The following is a 15,629-nucleotide window of genomic DNA, read 5'->3' as shown; positions in this document are numbered from 1 at the left end:
ATCAACATGGTAGCCTGGCATAAAAGTACAGTAATACTGTACTTTTATGAAGTATCCTACTTTCCAAAAGAAACAGACATTGTCTTTTGTAAAAGGCTACCCTAAGGCACTATTAGCTGTTTCAGAGGTATCCAAGACAGGCATCCAGTTACCATAATTGCTAGCAGGCACAGAAGGCAAAACCATGAAGTATATATGGAAATTATTTCCATCTGCAGGCTAGAACCAGTATGATCTTCTCTTCCAAGGAAAATAAAAACACCAAGTAACATTACATTTGGATAAAGGAAATCTGAAGAGCCAGTCTTTGAGCTCAGAGTGGAATAAATTATCTTCTACAGCAAAATGGCTATACAAAGACTTGTCCTTTGCACTGTGAATGAACTAGGGGAGAAAGAAGGATGTAACAAACTGATAGGATAAAACAATGAAGAACATTATAAATACTGTAAGAGTAGGGTGCATTCCTCTGAATTTAGAAGTGGTCACCCACACAGTGCCTAATTTCATAGTTGCAACTTACCTGGTAGAAGGAGTGAAAGTTTCTCTCTCCTAGTTGCTGCACAATCACCCGGGACTAGAAGAACAGGGAAAGTACATTACCAAATAAACTTGCCGATTTATTTTTTAATTTGTACTATCCTAAGCAAATACTTTACATTAAGTGAAATATTGAAAACAGGCTATTTTTAAACCTAATCTTGCCCTATTTAAATAATAAATTTCTTGGGAGGCAGAAGGCTTAAAGGGGGATGGGAACTAGTTACACAATTTGTGTTATTACAATATAACACAATATAATAGATGATGATGATGTATGATATTGATGATATTTTATTTATCTGTTGAAGTACTAGAGACGAGTTGGTGCAGTGGTTAGAGTGCAGTACTGCAGGCTACTTCAGCTGACTGCTAGCTGCAGTACAGCAGTTCAAATTTCACCGGTTCAAGGTTGACTCAGCCTTCCATCCTTCCGAGGTGGGTAAAATGAGAACCGAGGTTGTTGGGGGCAATATTTTGACTCTGTAAACCGCTTAGAGAGGACTGTAAAAGCACTATGAAGTGCTAAGTGCTAAGATATAAGTCTAAGTGCTATTGCTTTGGCTATGGCTATTAGCCATCTAGAGTCATGTGAGAGATGGGAAGCTATATAAGTCCTTTAAATAAATTAAACAAATAATGAGACTTGCAGTACAACAGTGGCATAACAACCATTTGTAATGAACCAATTTTAGTGGAAGTGATGTGGCAATCCCTCCAAAGGGCAACTAGCCTTTTAAACAACTCTGGAAGCCCCTATGAGGCTGTTGCCATAATCCAGAGGAAAAGACACTTTATTCAGTATGACCAAGAGTAGAATACCTTCTGGGATCAATCAGATCGACAAGTAATAGCAGGACTTCAATAATGTTACTCGTTAAGGTTTCATTAATCTTAATCTTTTAAGTGAACCATTTGGTTGTTATAAATATGAGTCCATTTATTCAAGAGAGATTTATTGCAGAAAAATGTAAAAAAAATATATATGTGGTGACTGCAGTATGCAAATGCAAACCAAGTGTCAAATGCTGGAGATGTGGTCACATTACTGAGGGGTGGGAGGTTTATGCTGCAATTGTAACTTCAAGGAGGGGTTGGAAGTGACTTTTTTGAATAATTGTTTAACCAGAAATTGTTCCATTACAATAGATAGAAAGCTTAATAGGATTATCTAAGATTGATTTTTATTCAGCAAATCAGACAGATATCAGAAGGCAAGATACAGCTGAAGTGGGAGTTTATTATAAACAGTAACATTTTGAAACAGAAACTGTTGCATGGTTTAAAGTTGGGAGGTGAGGGGAATACCTGAAAAGTAATTCCTAAATCATCAAACCTTCAGTGCTTATTCCAAGATTATCATTCTGAGAGAGTAACAAAGCAGAGTGAGGGGAGGGGAAAAGGGAAGATAAACATACAGTGTATGTTCTGTACAGATGTTTAAGGGCAACAAATGCTGTTGCTTTAAAAAAATAATTCTGCATATAGTCCCAAAACAGAAAGCTAGACAGCACTTAAAAACTGCCCTATCATCTATTCCATTTTTAACTGAGGTTTCCATCAGGCCATGAAACATGTAATAGTAAATTTCCTTACAACCACATGATCATCTATTTAAAACTATGGTCTCTGTTACAATTATATTTACTGAAAGTTTTGAAAGTTAAAGCCAACTTTCTCATATACTTAGCATTATCCCAAGAACTCACTTCAGTTTTCTATTATGAATCCAGATGCTTATAATATAGTAAATGTTACTAATTTCTGAAAGATATCTGTGGAGGAGCATGAAAACCCTAGTTACCTTTTCCAGCAAGTAATTATTGATATGTCCACCTATGGGGTCTCCTTTGAAATCAAAATTGATATCCATATATTTTCCAAAGCGGCTGGAGTTGTCATTACGGTTAGTTTTCGCATTGCCAAAAGCTTCCAGAACACAGTTGGATTTCAGCAGCATGTTCTTCACCCTTTAAAGAACACACATGCCCAAAAACTAATAGTAAAGGCACCTATGTCAGACACAATGATTTTATAGGTAAGAAACCTAATGGCCATCTTTGTTCTACTATAGGCTAAAGGAGGCTGTCTTTCAAAATGTGGTCAGCAGAAAGCCATCCCAAGCAAATAATAGATCCTTGATTCTCAATTTTCATCTATAGCAAGCTTCATTCTATGTTTAGGAAAGCAGAAATACAGTGGTCTAGTCACTCCCATCATTGTAGGTATTAAAAACTCCTTCTCTCTCTGTGAAGCCAACTATAAATTCCAAAATTATGTTCAAGACTTAGAGGCTTCACAGAATAGATCATTCTATCAAAATATATAGATAATATTGTTGAGATTAGGGTCCTGACTATTAGCAAGAAGAAAGTGAAAGCAGTTGTATCCAGATTGCCTGAAATTCAATCCACTTTAAACCTGACACATTAAAATTCTCAGAAGATAATAAGCCAGACAAGGGCAATTACTTTTTGGGATGTTGGCATTGTCTTAGCCACCTCTTATGCAACAGAAAGTTTCTGTTAAAGGATTTAGGCCAGGAGTCCTCAAACTTTTTGAACAGGGGGCCACTTCAGAGTCCTTCAAACTGTTGGGGGGCCGGACTGGCTAGGTGGGTGTGGCTGGGCCCCCCCATGTGACTGGATGGGCGTAGCTTGGTGGCCATGTGACTGGGTGGGCATGGCTAGGTGGTCATATGACTGGGTGGGTGTGGCTGGGTGGGAGCAACCAATTTAGCAGTCCATTTTGCCAATTTAGCAGTCCATTAAATAATACACACAAATGAAACTTTAATTTGTTTTCCTCCTGGGAGTGTTTTATTTGCTTTTGTTTGACTTTTCTTTTTACTAGATCATTTTTAAAGTTGTTTACAAGTCTAGCGATCCACTTCAGAAAACTCAGTTTTGCAGCAATTCTTCTCAGCCCCAAGGAGGTTACAATCGACATTCATCCATCTCTCTCTCTCCCTCTCCATCCCTCCATCTCTCTCTCTCTCCTAGAAGAGCAAATGGGGATGGAGAAGACAAACCTTGCTGAATCCCATTCCATTCCATTCCATTCGCTCTCTCCCTCCCATCTCTCTTGTCAGGAAAGAAACGTCTCCTACAAGAGCAAATGGGGGTGGGGGATAGAAACCATGCTCCATTCCATTCCATTCCATTCCATTCCATTCCATTCCATTCCATTCCATTCCATTCGCTCTCTCCCTCCCATCTCTCTTGTCAGGAAAGAAACGTCTCCTACAAGAGCAAATGGGGGTGGGGGATAGAAACCATGCTCCATTCCATTCCATTCCATTCCATTCCATTCCATTCCATTCCATTCCATTCCATTCCATTCCATTCCATTCGCTCTCTCCCTCCCATCTCTCTGTCAGGAAAGAGACAGCTCCTACAAGAGTAAATGGGGGTGGGGGATAGAAATCATGCTCCGTTCCATTCCATTCCATTCCATTCCATTCCACTCCACTCCATTCCATTCGCTCTCTCCCTCCCATCTCTCTGTCAGGAAAGAGACAGCTCCTACAAGAGTAAATGGGGGTGGGGGATAGAAATCATGCTCCGTTCCATTCCATTCCATTCCATTCCATTCCATTCCATTCCATTCCACTCCACTCCACTCCACTCCACTCCACTCCACTCCATTCCATTCGCTCTGTCCCTCTCATCTCTCTGTCAGGAAAGAGACAGCTCCTACAAGAGCAAATGGGGGTGAGGAAGAGAAACTTTGCTGAATCCCATTCCATTCGCATCGCAGCAGTCTCAATCTGCTTTTGGAATCTTGCTGGCCAGAGCTTCCTCCGTACCAGCCGAACCTGCACAACAGGCTCGGGCAAGGGGTCTGCACATCTGGCAGGCAGAATCGGACCAGGCAGGGATTGCTTGGAGTGGATGTAGCGAGGAAGCCCCAAGATGGGAGCTCAGCAGCACTGATCTGCTGGCCAGCCAGTCCTTCCCGCCTCCCTGTCCAGTGGCGGAGATGACTGTCCGCCTTCAGGCAGCTGAGCAGGAAAAAGATGGGCAGCCAAGTGGCGGGGGGGGGGAGAAGACGGCGGCTGTTGCTGTGTCCACTCCCTAGCTCACTTGCATCTCACCAGTCCCACTTCGTCAACAGGTGCATGAGCTTGGAACAGAGATTCAGTGGGGTGGGGGTGGGGCTGCAAGGCAGAAAGCTGCCTTAAGTCCAGGGAAAGGACTGCAGCCTCAGAGCTCTGTCTAAAGGAGCTGCATCACAGGGCAGCACCCCGAAAACGCTGTGGAGCTGCTGCCTTGCAGGACAGGGTGGGGCGTTGCTCTCCCTGCCGGACAGCCCCAGTGAAGGAGGCACATCATCGGGGGTCTCTACCCCTGGCAGCCCCTGGGTGGCAATTCCACCACCATTCGGCAGACCCGTGCAGCCTGAAGGAGGTGAAGACGCCAGTTAGAAAGGCGCATTCCTCTTGTGCACCACCGAGGCTGTCAGCAGCTTGTGCAGGTCCATTAGGCTGCCGTCACCATGAGTGGGAAAAGCCAGATCCCCATCGGATCCCTGGCTGCCCAGGCCCAGCAGAAATGGGTGGGGAGGAGTGCAATCCTGGCTTTCCCCACTCGCAGTGGCTGCAGCCTAATGGACCTGCGCCAGCTGCTGACAACCTTGGTGGTGTGCGAGAGGAATGCGCCTTTCTACCTGGACTCCGGGAAGGCGTGGCTCGTGAGTAGCAGGCTTCCTTCCGCGTGAGTGGGTGAGTTGGCAGGGCGCTACCCAAACTGGTGCCTGAGGCTCAAAGGCCCTCTTCCTCCAGCCTTGGGGTGAGCACCACTTCCTACCCCGTCCCCCGACGACGCTTCAGGGAAGCCTGGCCGGGTGCCACGTGTTCTGTCTGGTAGCGGACAGGGAAATGCCAGGCTTTCCCGCATTTCCTGCAGTGTCTGCTGGCTAAGCGCCCCTCTCGTGCACCCAATGCTGCAGTTGGGTGCGTGAGAGGAACACACTTCATGTACAGGCCAAGGGCAAGACCCGTGAGAGGACCAAGGAGATGACCAGTGGTGATCTGATCTCCAACTGCAAGCCAAAAGAGATAGGAGGGAGTAGACAGCAGCCGCCCCACACCCTCCTCACCTTTCTTCTCCCGCAATGGGAGCTGTAGCCGAAGACAGAGGCACAGGGGAGAGGAATGCAGTCCCGCAGGCTGGATACATCGGACAACCACATGCCTTGTCCCAGCCACATGGGATGGAGCAGGCGTGTGATCCATATCACGTGCCTCACCCGCCCCTGCCCCTCTGCTTGCTGCTGATGTAAGTGCTGCTGCCACCTTGCCTGTTTCTTGGAGGGCCAGCTGCGGAATCCCTGCTGCCAGACAGGGCCTTTGCAGTCCCTGGCTGTCCCCCGGGCCCTCTGGCAGCCGCAGCAGGGTGAGGCACCTCTTCCCCTGGCCCTGTCAGCCAGGAAAAGCCAGCCATGCGAGGAGTGGGTGGGAGTGGTGGGGCAGGGGGCGGGACTGAATCCCACCACTGTGCAGGCTGGATCCATTGTGTCAGCAGGCCGTACCCAGCCCACGGACTGTAGTTTGAGGACCCTGATTTAGGCCATTATTCGATATTAAAGCCCCATAACATACCTTGAAAATTTGATGCAATGTATTATGTGTTCTTTTTTTTTTTGTCTTTTTTTTTTAACAGAACTCTTGAGAAGCTAAACATTTGCATCCTATTGTGGCATCTTCATTTTACTTTTTCCTATGGAGCAATTATTTTGCATTCAATTAAATCAGACATTTTCCCCTCCAAAGCAAATGCCTTACCTTTCAACTTCAGCTCTCTGACTTGCATTGGTAATGGCAGCTATGTACTGCATAATGTATTTACTTGCTTCTGTTTTACCTGCTCCGCTTTCCCCTGAGGGCACAAATGAAAGACAGGCATCAAAACACAATTTCATCTATTTCGCTAGCTAAAAAGAACAAGTGCACTTTGAGCTTCTTGAATTTCTTTATCATTTAAGAAATTAATATTAAGCTCTATGTCTTCATGCTCAGTTTCTAATTCAAGAGGAAAACTAGGCAAAACCTTGAAACTCTTTATAAAAGTTGGAAAGAAAAGTATGGACTAACAAGTGCTAGATTTAAAAAATAAAAAATAAAGTGGAACAAGAGAGCATCTGGCAAATAAATTTTACAGGTTATATTTACAAAAAAAACCTACAAATCACATCTGATATATAATATTTCTCAGTGTCTGGAGGTTGTAAGCCTCTGGATGGGGAAGAACAGATTTCATCTTAACCTTGGTAAACTAAGTGGCTATGGATTTTAGGATCCACTGGATCTAGGGTTTATAATGTAATATAAGAACCTAGCTTTAATCTTCCAGCTTTGTTTAAAGTATCACCATGATGGGAGGTAGCAGGTACCTCTGACGCACCTGATATTACAATGCATGTGTCCTTTGATCGCCTCTTCATGGCTTTATATGCCGCATCTGCGATGGCAAAGAGATGAGGTGGCCTCTCATACAACTCACGCCCTTTGTATTGCTCAACTGTATCACGGCCATAAATGTTCAAATTCTTGTAAGGATTTACAGAAACAACTACTTCCCCAATAAATGTGTAGATCCGTCCCTTTTCAAACCTAAACAGTGCAAGAGAAAGGTGACAGAAAAATTAGAAAGGGTTAAAAAGCAGACAATTAATATCATATAACTAATACGAACTTTGTACTTAAATGAGAAGTTCATTTCATCATACTTTTTCCTCGTGATCAAAAAATTTACTAACTGTAAGTAAACAATATTTGAAGAGTTACATCAGTAACTTTTATATTAAGTACAAGCAGAATTATGTACACTGTGTATGCCTTTTAAGTTCTTTATGTAAATGTAGAAACAGGATTAGGTATGTAAAAATTCAAGGTATTTATGAATGTGTGCACGGGCATATCCTTAAAGTTGTATCTCCATTAATAGTAATAATTAAATATATGATATATCACAATTCAATAAAAATCCCAGAAAAAAACCCCAAAATTTTAATATTTAATATACAAAATGCCATGTCAAACCTTTAGTTTTCTATTGGGAATTTAGTTTTTCCACCAGTATAGCATGAATTCAAGTCACTACAGAAAACTAGCACTGCACATTATTTATTTATTTGCATCCTAGCTTTATTAGTTTTACCCAAACATATCCAACAAATCTTCCCCGCCTTTTTCCTCTACCACAATAACTCTGTGAGGTGGGTTGTGGTAAGAGAGAATGACTGGCAAAAGGCACCCAATTGGTTTTCTAAGGTTGGCTAAGGTGGGACTTGAACTCATGGTCTCCCGCTTTCTAACTTGGTTCCTTAACTATTAGACCAAACTAGTTCTTTTTAAATTTGGTTCATGATAAAAAGATAAAATATTTTGAGTCCAGGGCAATATTTTCACCTCCTGTTTTATTTAGAGCAACTTTGTTTTTGCATCACAACAACCTGTTAATGTTTTTTTACCTCTAGAACTCATCAGCGTGTTTCAACTCTACAGGATTTGATGGCTGATGGAATCTCAGTCCTTTTTGTTCTCAAACATTACACACTGTTCTTCATCAATCACAAGGCAAGATATGACAAATATTATTTGATAGCTCCATTGGACAAAGAAACATAAAACCCAATACAACTAAGTAAAACCCCAACTTTCAATTATTTTTTAGTGATCATTCAAAGTTACCACAGCACTGAAAAATGGTGACTCATGACTAATTTTCACTGTTGCAGCATCCCAATGGTCATGTGATCAAAATTGGCCACTTGGTAACTGGCATATATTTGCGACAGTTGCATTATCCTGGGATCATGTGATCACTATTTGTAAGCTTCCCAGCCACTTCCAACAAACAAAATAAATGGAGGAAGATTCACTTAACAATTGGATGATTTATTTAACATCTGCAGTGATTCGCTTAGCAACTGTGGCAAAAAGGTCATAAAATGAGATGTAACTCATTAGCAAGTGTCTTGTTTAGTAATGGAAATTTTGGGCTCAATTGTTATACGTGGTCTTCAACTTATGACTGCAATAGGGACCAGAATTTCCTCTGTTAGGAAAGGTGATTATTAAGTGAGTCATGACCGATTTTACGACCTTTTGTGCAACAGTTGTTCAGTGTATCACTGCAGTTGTTAACTGAAACACACACTTATTAAAGAATTAAACTTCTCCCATTGACTTTGCTTGTCAGAGGTCAGCTAAGAAGGTCACAAATGGCAGTTACATGGTCCCAGGAAGCTGAAACCATCGTAAGTACAGGTCGTCCTCAACTTATGACCACAATTGAGCCAAAAATTTCTGTTGCTAAGTGAAACAGTTGTTAAATGAATTTCCCACTATTTTATTTATTAATTATTTATTTATTGGTTCAATTTATATGCCACCCTTCTCCAGAGACTCAGGGTGGCTTACAATGCGTTAAGCAATAGCCTTCATACTTTTGTATATACCTGCTTAGCAGGGCTTTCGGTCCTCCCTAAGCGGTGTTCTTTTTTATAAAAAGTCAGCTTATTGCCCCACAATCCGGGTCCTCATTTTATCTACCTCGGAAGGATGAAAGGCTGAGTCAACCTTGAGCCTGGTGAGATTTGAACTCGCAGTAATTGCAGGCAGCTGGCAGCTAAGTGCTACTTAACAGCACTTTAGTCCGCTGCACCACTAAGGCTCCTAAAAAAGCTCCTTTATGACCTTTTTAGCCACAGTTGTTAAGTGAATCACTGTAGTTGTTAAATTAAGAACATGGCTGTTGAGTGAATCTGACTTCCCCATTGACTTTGCTTGTTAGAAAGTTGTAAAAGAGGATCCCATGAGCCAGAGACACAACAACTGTCATAAATATGAATCAATTGCTAAGCATCTGAATTCTGATCACATTATCATGGAGATGCTGCAATGGTCATAAGTGTGAAAAATGGTCATAAATTACTTTTTTCATGCTGTTGTAATTTTGAACAGCCACTAAATGAACTGTTGTAAGTCGAGGACTACTTGTACATGCTGATTGCTAAGCACATGAATTTTGATCATGTGATTGCGGGATGCTGAAACGAGCGAGCACCAGCTGTATGTCACTTTTTCAGTGTCACTGTAACTTTGAATGACTGCTAAATGAATGGTTCCAATCTGCACTGTATGTAGATATGGTTGAAATAGTTATTTATTCACTATTCAGCTCCACAACAGTTATAAAGTAATTCAGTAATTCCAAAGACAATACCTATAATATCTATATACCATTCTGGATTGCTTTAAAAAAAAAAAAAATCTCAACCAGATTTGTTTAAGAACTATTAGATCCTCACAAGAAAGATGGCAATTGTACTTAAGTGCGTTGTCATTAAATATGGCATTGAAAAAATAAGTAACGGGACAGGCAAAAATACAACAAATTCCTGTTCCATCATGGTGAGAAATTGGGTCTATTTGGTCTGAAGTAGCACAATTTCTTTTAGGTTTATTCTGGAGATGAATATTAAATCTGGCAGAACAATATCTCAGCTGTTTTTTTGTATGTTGCTAAATTAAATAAAATACTATCAGCAGTTACTATTTTAATTAAACATTAATGTGTAACCAGAACTGTCAAAAGTATTTCTCTTTCCTTTTAGATATACCAGCTATTCTCTTCTACTTTCCTTTCCGGTTTTCTTTAATTTTCTCCCTTTGTCAAATGCTTCTCTTAACATTAGTTCCCTATGTCATGTTAGTCTTCTGCTTGTCTTACTAAAAAGAGAAATGGTCCGTTAAGCCTCCTTCTCCTTTAATAGAATGCAAATAATTATCATTTTATCACACATCCAGTGTTGAAAGAGTTTCTATCAAAAATTTTACCAAAATCTTACCAAAAGCAATTTTTTGCACGTACCCAAAATGTTTTGTATTATATATTGCTTTAAAATTTGGAACTCAGCTGAATTTTTCTACCATGGAGGCACACCATTTTTACTGATGTCCTGAAACATATGCTTATACTTGAATTTTTAATACATTTTTCAATTCAGTGTTGAGAGTAGCCAATTTCCTGAGTAGGAAATGCCATTGTGTGCACATTTGGTGTCCCTCCTTTCCTGTACGCGACAAAACAGCAAGGACAGTGAAAGGACAGATTATTTTATTATACAATATTCTGAACTGAGGCAAATTCTTCTATAAAGTAAACTTGGAAAGGAAACATTTAATTCAAAGGTTGCCAACAGGTCCAAATTTTACCGGCCTAACTGTAAACCATCCTCCTGGCTTATACCATAGAGTGTGTACATACACACACACACACACACATTAAATTGTTAAAGTAGTATATTCAATGGTGGCATAGAAATATTGGAGAGGAAAAGATACATGGTGATAGCACTGAATATGGGAAGGATGATCACAAAAGGAAAAGGATTTAATGTTGGCAATTTTATTTAAAAACCTAAATATTTCCCCTTTAATTTAAACTAGAATTAAATATTTAAAAGTCATCCAGGGATATGATTTTCATTTATTTTAATCTTTCCATTCCATGTTACTGATAATGAATGGATGTATATTGCAAAGTAGCCAGCTACTAGAGAATGCCTTTCAATTCACAAGACAAGGCTTTAAAAAAGATGTTTTTCTGGCACACTGCAATTTTAATTTACTACAGAGCAAAAATCTTGGATTGAAAGAAGCAAAAGTCAAATCATAAACAGGGGAACACATGAATGCTTTTCTATTTACTTGCATCAGAAGACATCCTAAACCATTCCCCATATTGTAGAGTGAAAATAACCTTGGAATGTCTGTTTTATCCATAGATGTTAGGAAAGAAGAACAAAGCAAAAGAAAGGCAATGGAGGATAGAATGACTTCCTAGGAAACACAATAAATCAACAAAAGCTATTTCCACTGCCATCTCTCTGACTGAATTTTAACAGACTTTCTCTAAATAGTCACCTTGTATTTATAAAGTCATGTAGACAAAACGAAAACAAGGCAACAGCCAGAACTAAATTTCTGTATAACAAAAGGTACATATATTTGGTACATGAAGGTTGAATTACATATCTACATATATGTGCTTGGAATTCATTTTACTAATAGATACTATTCTGCCAGATAACCTAGGCTGAGAATAAAAGCTTGTAAGAATTCTAAAGTCATGTAATTCTTACTGAATTATGCAGTTAAAATTTCATTTTTCCAAAATGATCATTTTAAAATCTTCAACAGAACATTCATGAATGTTGAAAATCCTAATATTATTTCAAATTTATTTTGAATCCTGATGTTAAAATTGTATCCACTGATTCTTGTTGAGCCTGTGATGCTATTTATTGCTGATGTAGATCTGAGGAGAAAATAAGTATCTGGGTTTGTGGCAGGATCTGGTTCCCAGGTTGGCATCATTGTGTTGTTGGTTCTTCTTTCTTTTAAAAATCTGCTTCAGACTGGGTTGTCTATATTTAAGTATGGGCTTGCTACCCAATCCCTAAAGGGAAAGCTTTCCACTTCATCCCAATTTAAATTCTACTTCAGTTTAGCCATTCCATGCATTTGCTGAAGTGAGCCACAGCTCACAAAAGCTTTATTCTTTTAATAACATTTGTTAGAACGAACATTGTCTTACCTGAACGTCCCTTTTCTGGGCGCTGTGACCACTATCCATAGCTGGGTTCTTCTTCAGGATTTGACAGGAACTGAGTGAGAGCTGAATTTCAATTCCTCTGACTTAGCCACACCCACAGTCCCATAATCCCCCAGTCTGTCACGAAGGCACAGCAAGTCTGAACAACAAAAGGTCAATAACAAGTAGGAACAAAAAGCAACGCACCCCCTCAGGGCAGGAAGCCAACAAAAACAACCAGGGAGGGAATGGATAGTGGTCGCAGCGCCCAGAAAAGCGACATTCAAGTAAGACAACATCCGTTTTCCTGAGCGCTGCTTCCACTATCCATAGCTGGAATGTACCTAAACTCAAACCCCAGGGGCCTCGGCTGACTACCCCCAGAGTCCCGGGCCAAATGGACACTCTGTAAAACACGAAGACCAAACGAAGCTTCGGCTGAAGCATATGTGTCAACTTTGTAGTGTCGAATGAAAGGCGAAATCGACGACCATGTTGCCGCACGGCAAATATCCGCCACCGACACCCGTGTCGCCCTGGCCGCAGTAGTGGCCGCACTACGCGTGGAGTGCGGCAGAATCTTGCCAGGTCGCGGCTTGGAGTGCAGATCATAGGCCATAGCAATTCAGGCCTTAATCCAGCGGCCGACCGTGGAAGCCGAGATCTTCTGGCCCATGGAGGCCGTGTGAAAAGACATGAGAAGCGCCTCTGTCTTGCGAAAGGAGGCAGTCTGACGGATGTAGTGACGGAGGGCTCGACGCACATCAAGCGTATGCCAACGCTACTCCCGGTGGTCACGAGGTGACAGGCAAAAGTCCGGCAAGATGAGCTCCAGGGCCCGGTGAAACCAGAAGTTCACCTTGTGGGGAGAAGGAAGGATCCAGTCGCAAGACCACCGTGCTGTCCTGAAAAATGCAAAGGTCCTTCCTGATAGAGAGAGCCGCAAGCTCTGACACTCCTGGCGGAGGTAATAGCCAGGAGAAAAGCCACTTTGAAGGACAAGAATTTGAGTGCAACCGACCCCAACGGTTCAAAAGGTGTAGACATAAGCGCCTGCAAAACCAGTGGGAGATCCCAAGTCGGGTAACGGTGGACCATAGGAGGACTTAGATTTGTGGCGCCCTGCAGGAATCCACGGACACGGGGATGGTGCAAAAGAGAGTGGTAGGGTGCGCACGTGATCACCGTGGACAAGGCTGCCGTTTGACACTGCAATGTAGAAGGAGCTAAACCTTTCTTGAGATCCGCCTGTAGGAATTCGAGGATGTCCTGGACTGATGCCGAAGTGGGGTCCGGATGATGGCTAGAGCACCAGTTTCAGAATGCTCTCCACGAGGCCTCGTATATACGAGCGGTGGATGGATGTCTGGCTGCCTGGATTGTACCAATGACCCCGTCCGACAAATTGTCCTTCTTCAAGATGACCCGCTCAAATGCCAGATGGCCAATTGAAGCCACTGAGGCTCTTGATGGCAGATGGCCCCCTGGCACAGAACTACTTGAGGAGGTAGAATCACCCAAGGGGGTTCGATGGAAAGTGCGACGAGATCAGCGTACCATGGCCTTCATGGCCAGTTGGGAGCGACCAGAAGGATGTTGGCCTTTTCGAACAGCAACTTTCGAATGACACGTGGTAGAAGCGGAATCGGTGGGAACGCGTACAGGAGACTGCTGGGCCAACAACACTGAAGAGGGAGTCGGGTAACGAGACACAAAATGTGGCACCTAAGTGTTCACAGGAGATGCGAACAGGTCAACTACTGGAGTCCTGAAATGAGTGACAAGTTCCTAAAAGAGAGATGGATGGAGCTGCCACTCCGCTGGGTCGATCTGTTCCCAGCTGAGCCAGTCGGCACGGACGTTGGCCATCCCGAGATATGGTCTGCTTTCAGCGAGAGCAGATGATGCTCCACCCAACTGAACAGCGCCTCTGCTTCGAACATCAGAGCTCAAGACCTCATGCCCCCTTCCCAGTTCACATGCGCCTTGGCCGAGATGTTGTCCGTGAGGACCAGGATGTGACGACCCTCCACCGTGCGGCAGAACTGCAGAAGAACTAATCTGATGGCTCACAGCTCCAGCAGATTTATGCTGCTCCGACGTTCTGACTCCGACCACTGGCCTTGTGCCACCAGGTTGAGAGGGTGTGCCCCCCAACTGTGAAGACTGGCGTCCGAGGTGAGGACCAGTCTGTCCGGCTCCAGAAAATCTGACTTCTTGAGGAGAGATGGGGACTCCCACTAACGGAGGAACAGACAAACTTGTGGAGGCACGTACACCTTGCGTCTCTCGTTGGATTGGCCCGCCCACTGGAATGGAAGCAGGAACCACTGCAGGGATCGGGAATGTCTGCGTGCCCAGGGAATGATGTTGTGGCAAGACACCATTTTCCCGAAAAACTGGGACAGGAGCAATACAGTCACCTTCTCCATGTGTGGATCTGTTGGCTCAACTTGACGATACTCCGAATTCTGTCTGGTGACAAAAAAACCTGACCCCTGACCAAGTCGATCACAACTCCCAGGTGAAGGAGACGCATGGAGGGGACGAGATGACTTCTCTCAAAATTGATCGAGAACCCGTGTTGCTGAAAGGCACTCAGAACACACTCCCTGTCCCGGGCCGCCTGGTCTGGGGAGGAGGAAAGGATTAGGATACCGTCGAGGTAGCAGAGGACTCGAATCGGCAATGACCTGAGTGTTGCTGCTACCACCGTCACCAGTTTGGTAAAAGCGCGAGGCGCAGAGGTGAGTCCGAAGGGGATTGCACAATACTGGAAATGTTGGCCCGCATATTCGAATCTCAGGTATTTCCTGTGATTGGGATGGACCGGAACGTGCAGGTAGGCTTCCCTCAAGCCGGCCAACTGCAGAAGGTCTCCTCATCTCACCCCACCAAGGATCGAATGGAGGGAATGCATTTTGAATTTGTGGTAGCAGACAGACTGATTCAGGCATTTTAGATTTAATATTCCCCTCCAGCCTCCTGAGGACTTTGGCAGCAGGAAGAGGACCGAGTAAAAGCCTGCCCGGTGTTGATCCAGTGGTACCTGTTCTATAGCTCTGATTTCTAAAAGGTGAGAAATCTCGGTAGACATTAGGCATCGCAGTTCGGGAGACCTGGGAATCGGGCAACAGACGAAGTGGCTGGGTGGTAAGCCGGTGAACTCGATGGAAAGTCCCAGAGATGTAGTGCGCAGCACCCACGAGTCCCAAGTCGACTGGGCCCACTGGCGGTGGAAGAGTTGCAGTTGACTGCCTATGGGGTCCGGAGACCCGGAATCACTTGCCCCTCCAGGAGAACTTGTATCCGGAGCCCTGAAACTGCCATTTGTTAGACTGCTGGATTCTGCCGCGGTCATGATATTGTTGTCGGTCCTGATAACAGTCGCCCCCTTGAAAGGGGTTCCACTGAGATGAAGACCCACCTGGGCCAGAGCTGAGCCGAAAGGGCTGCCGTTGCAAATATGGTCCGTGAGACGGTAGG

At 43.4% G+C, this 15,629-nt stretch overlaps 1 protein-coding gene across 1 annotated transcript in view; it reads right to left on the bottom strand.

Annotated features, from left to right (window-relative positions):
- LOC117664742 (unconventional myosin-Id) overlaps nt 1-15,629 on the bottom strand; it is a 152,640-nt gene that overhangs the window by 114,826 nt on the left and 22,185 nt on the right. Inside the window, exons 2-5 of the mRNA XM_034416002.2 lie at nt 6,945-7,153; nt 6,326-6,419; nt 2,345-2,510; nt 524-577 (exon numbers count right to left, since the gene is read on the bottom strand). Of these exons, the coding sequence (XP_034271893.1) occupies nt 524-577; nt 2,345-2,510; nt 6,326-6,419; nt 6,945-7,153 (523 nt within the window). The remainder of the gene's footprint in view (nt 1-523; nt 578-2,344; nt 2,511-6,325; nt 6,420-6,944; nt 7,154-15,629) is intronic.

This window comes from Pantherophis guttatus, chromosome 4, assembly GCF_059756535.1.
Source record: "Pantherophis guttatus breed Tessera chromosome 4, ASM5975653v1, whole genome shotgun sequence".
In the NCBI taxonomy this organism is placed as follows: domain Eukaryota; kingdom Metazoa; phylum Chordata; class Lepidosauria; order Squamata; family Colubridae; genus Pantherophis; species Pantherophis guttatus.
This window is presented reverse-complemented; position numbering and strand designations above follow the sequence as displayed.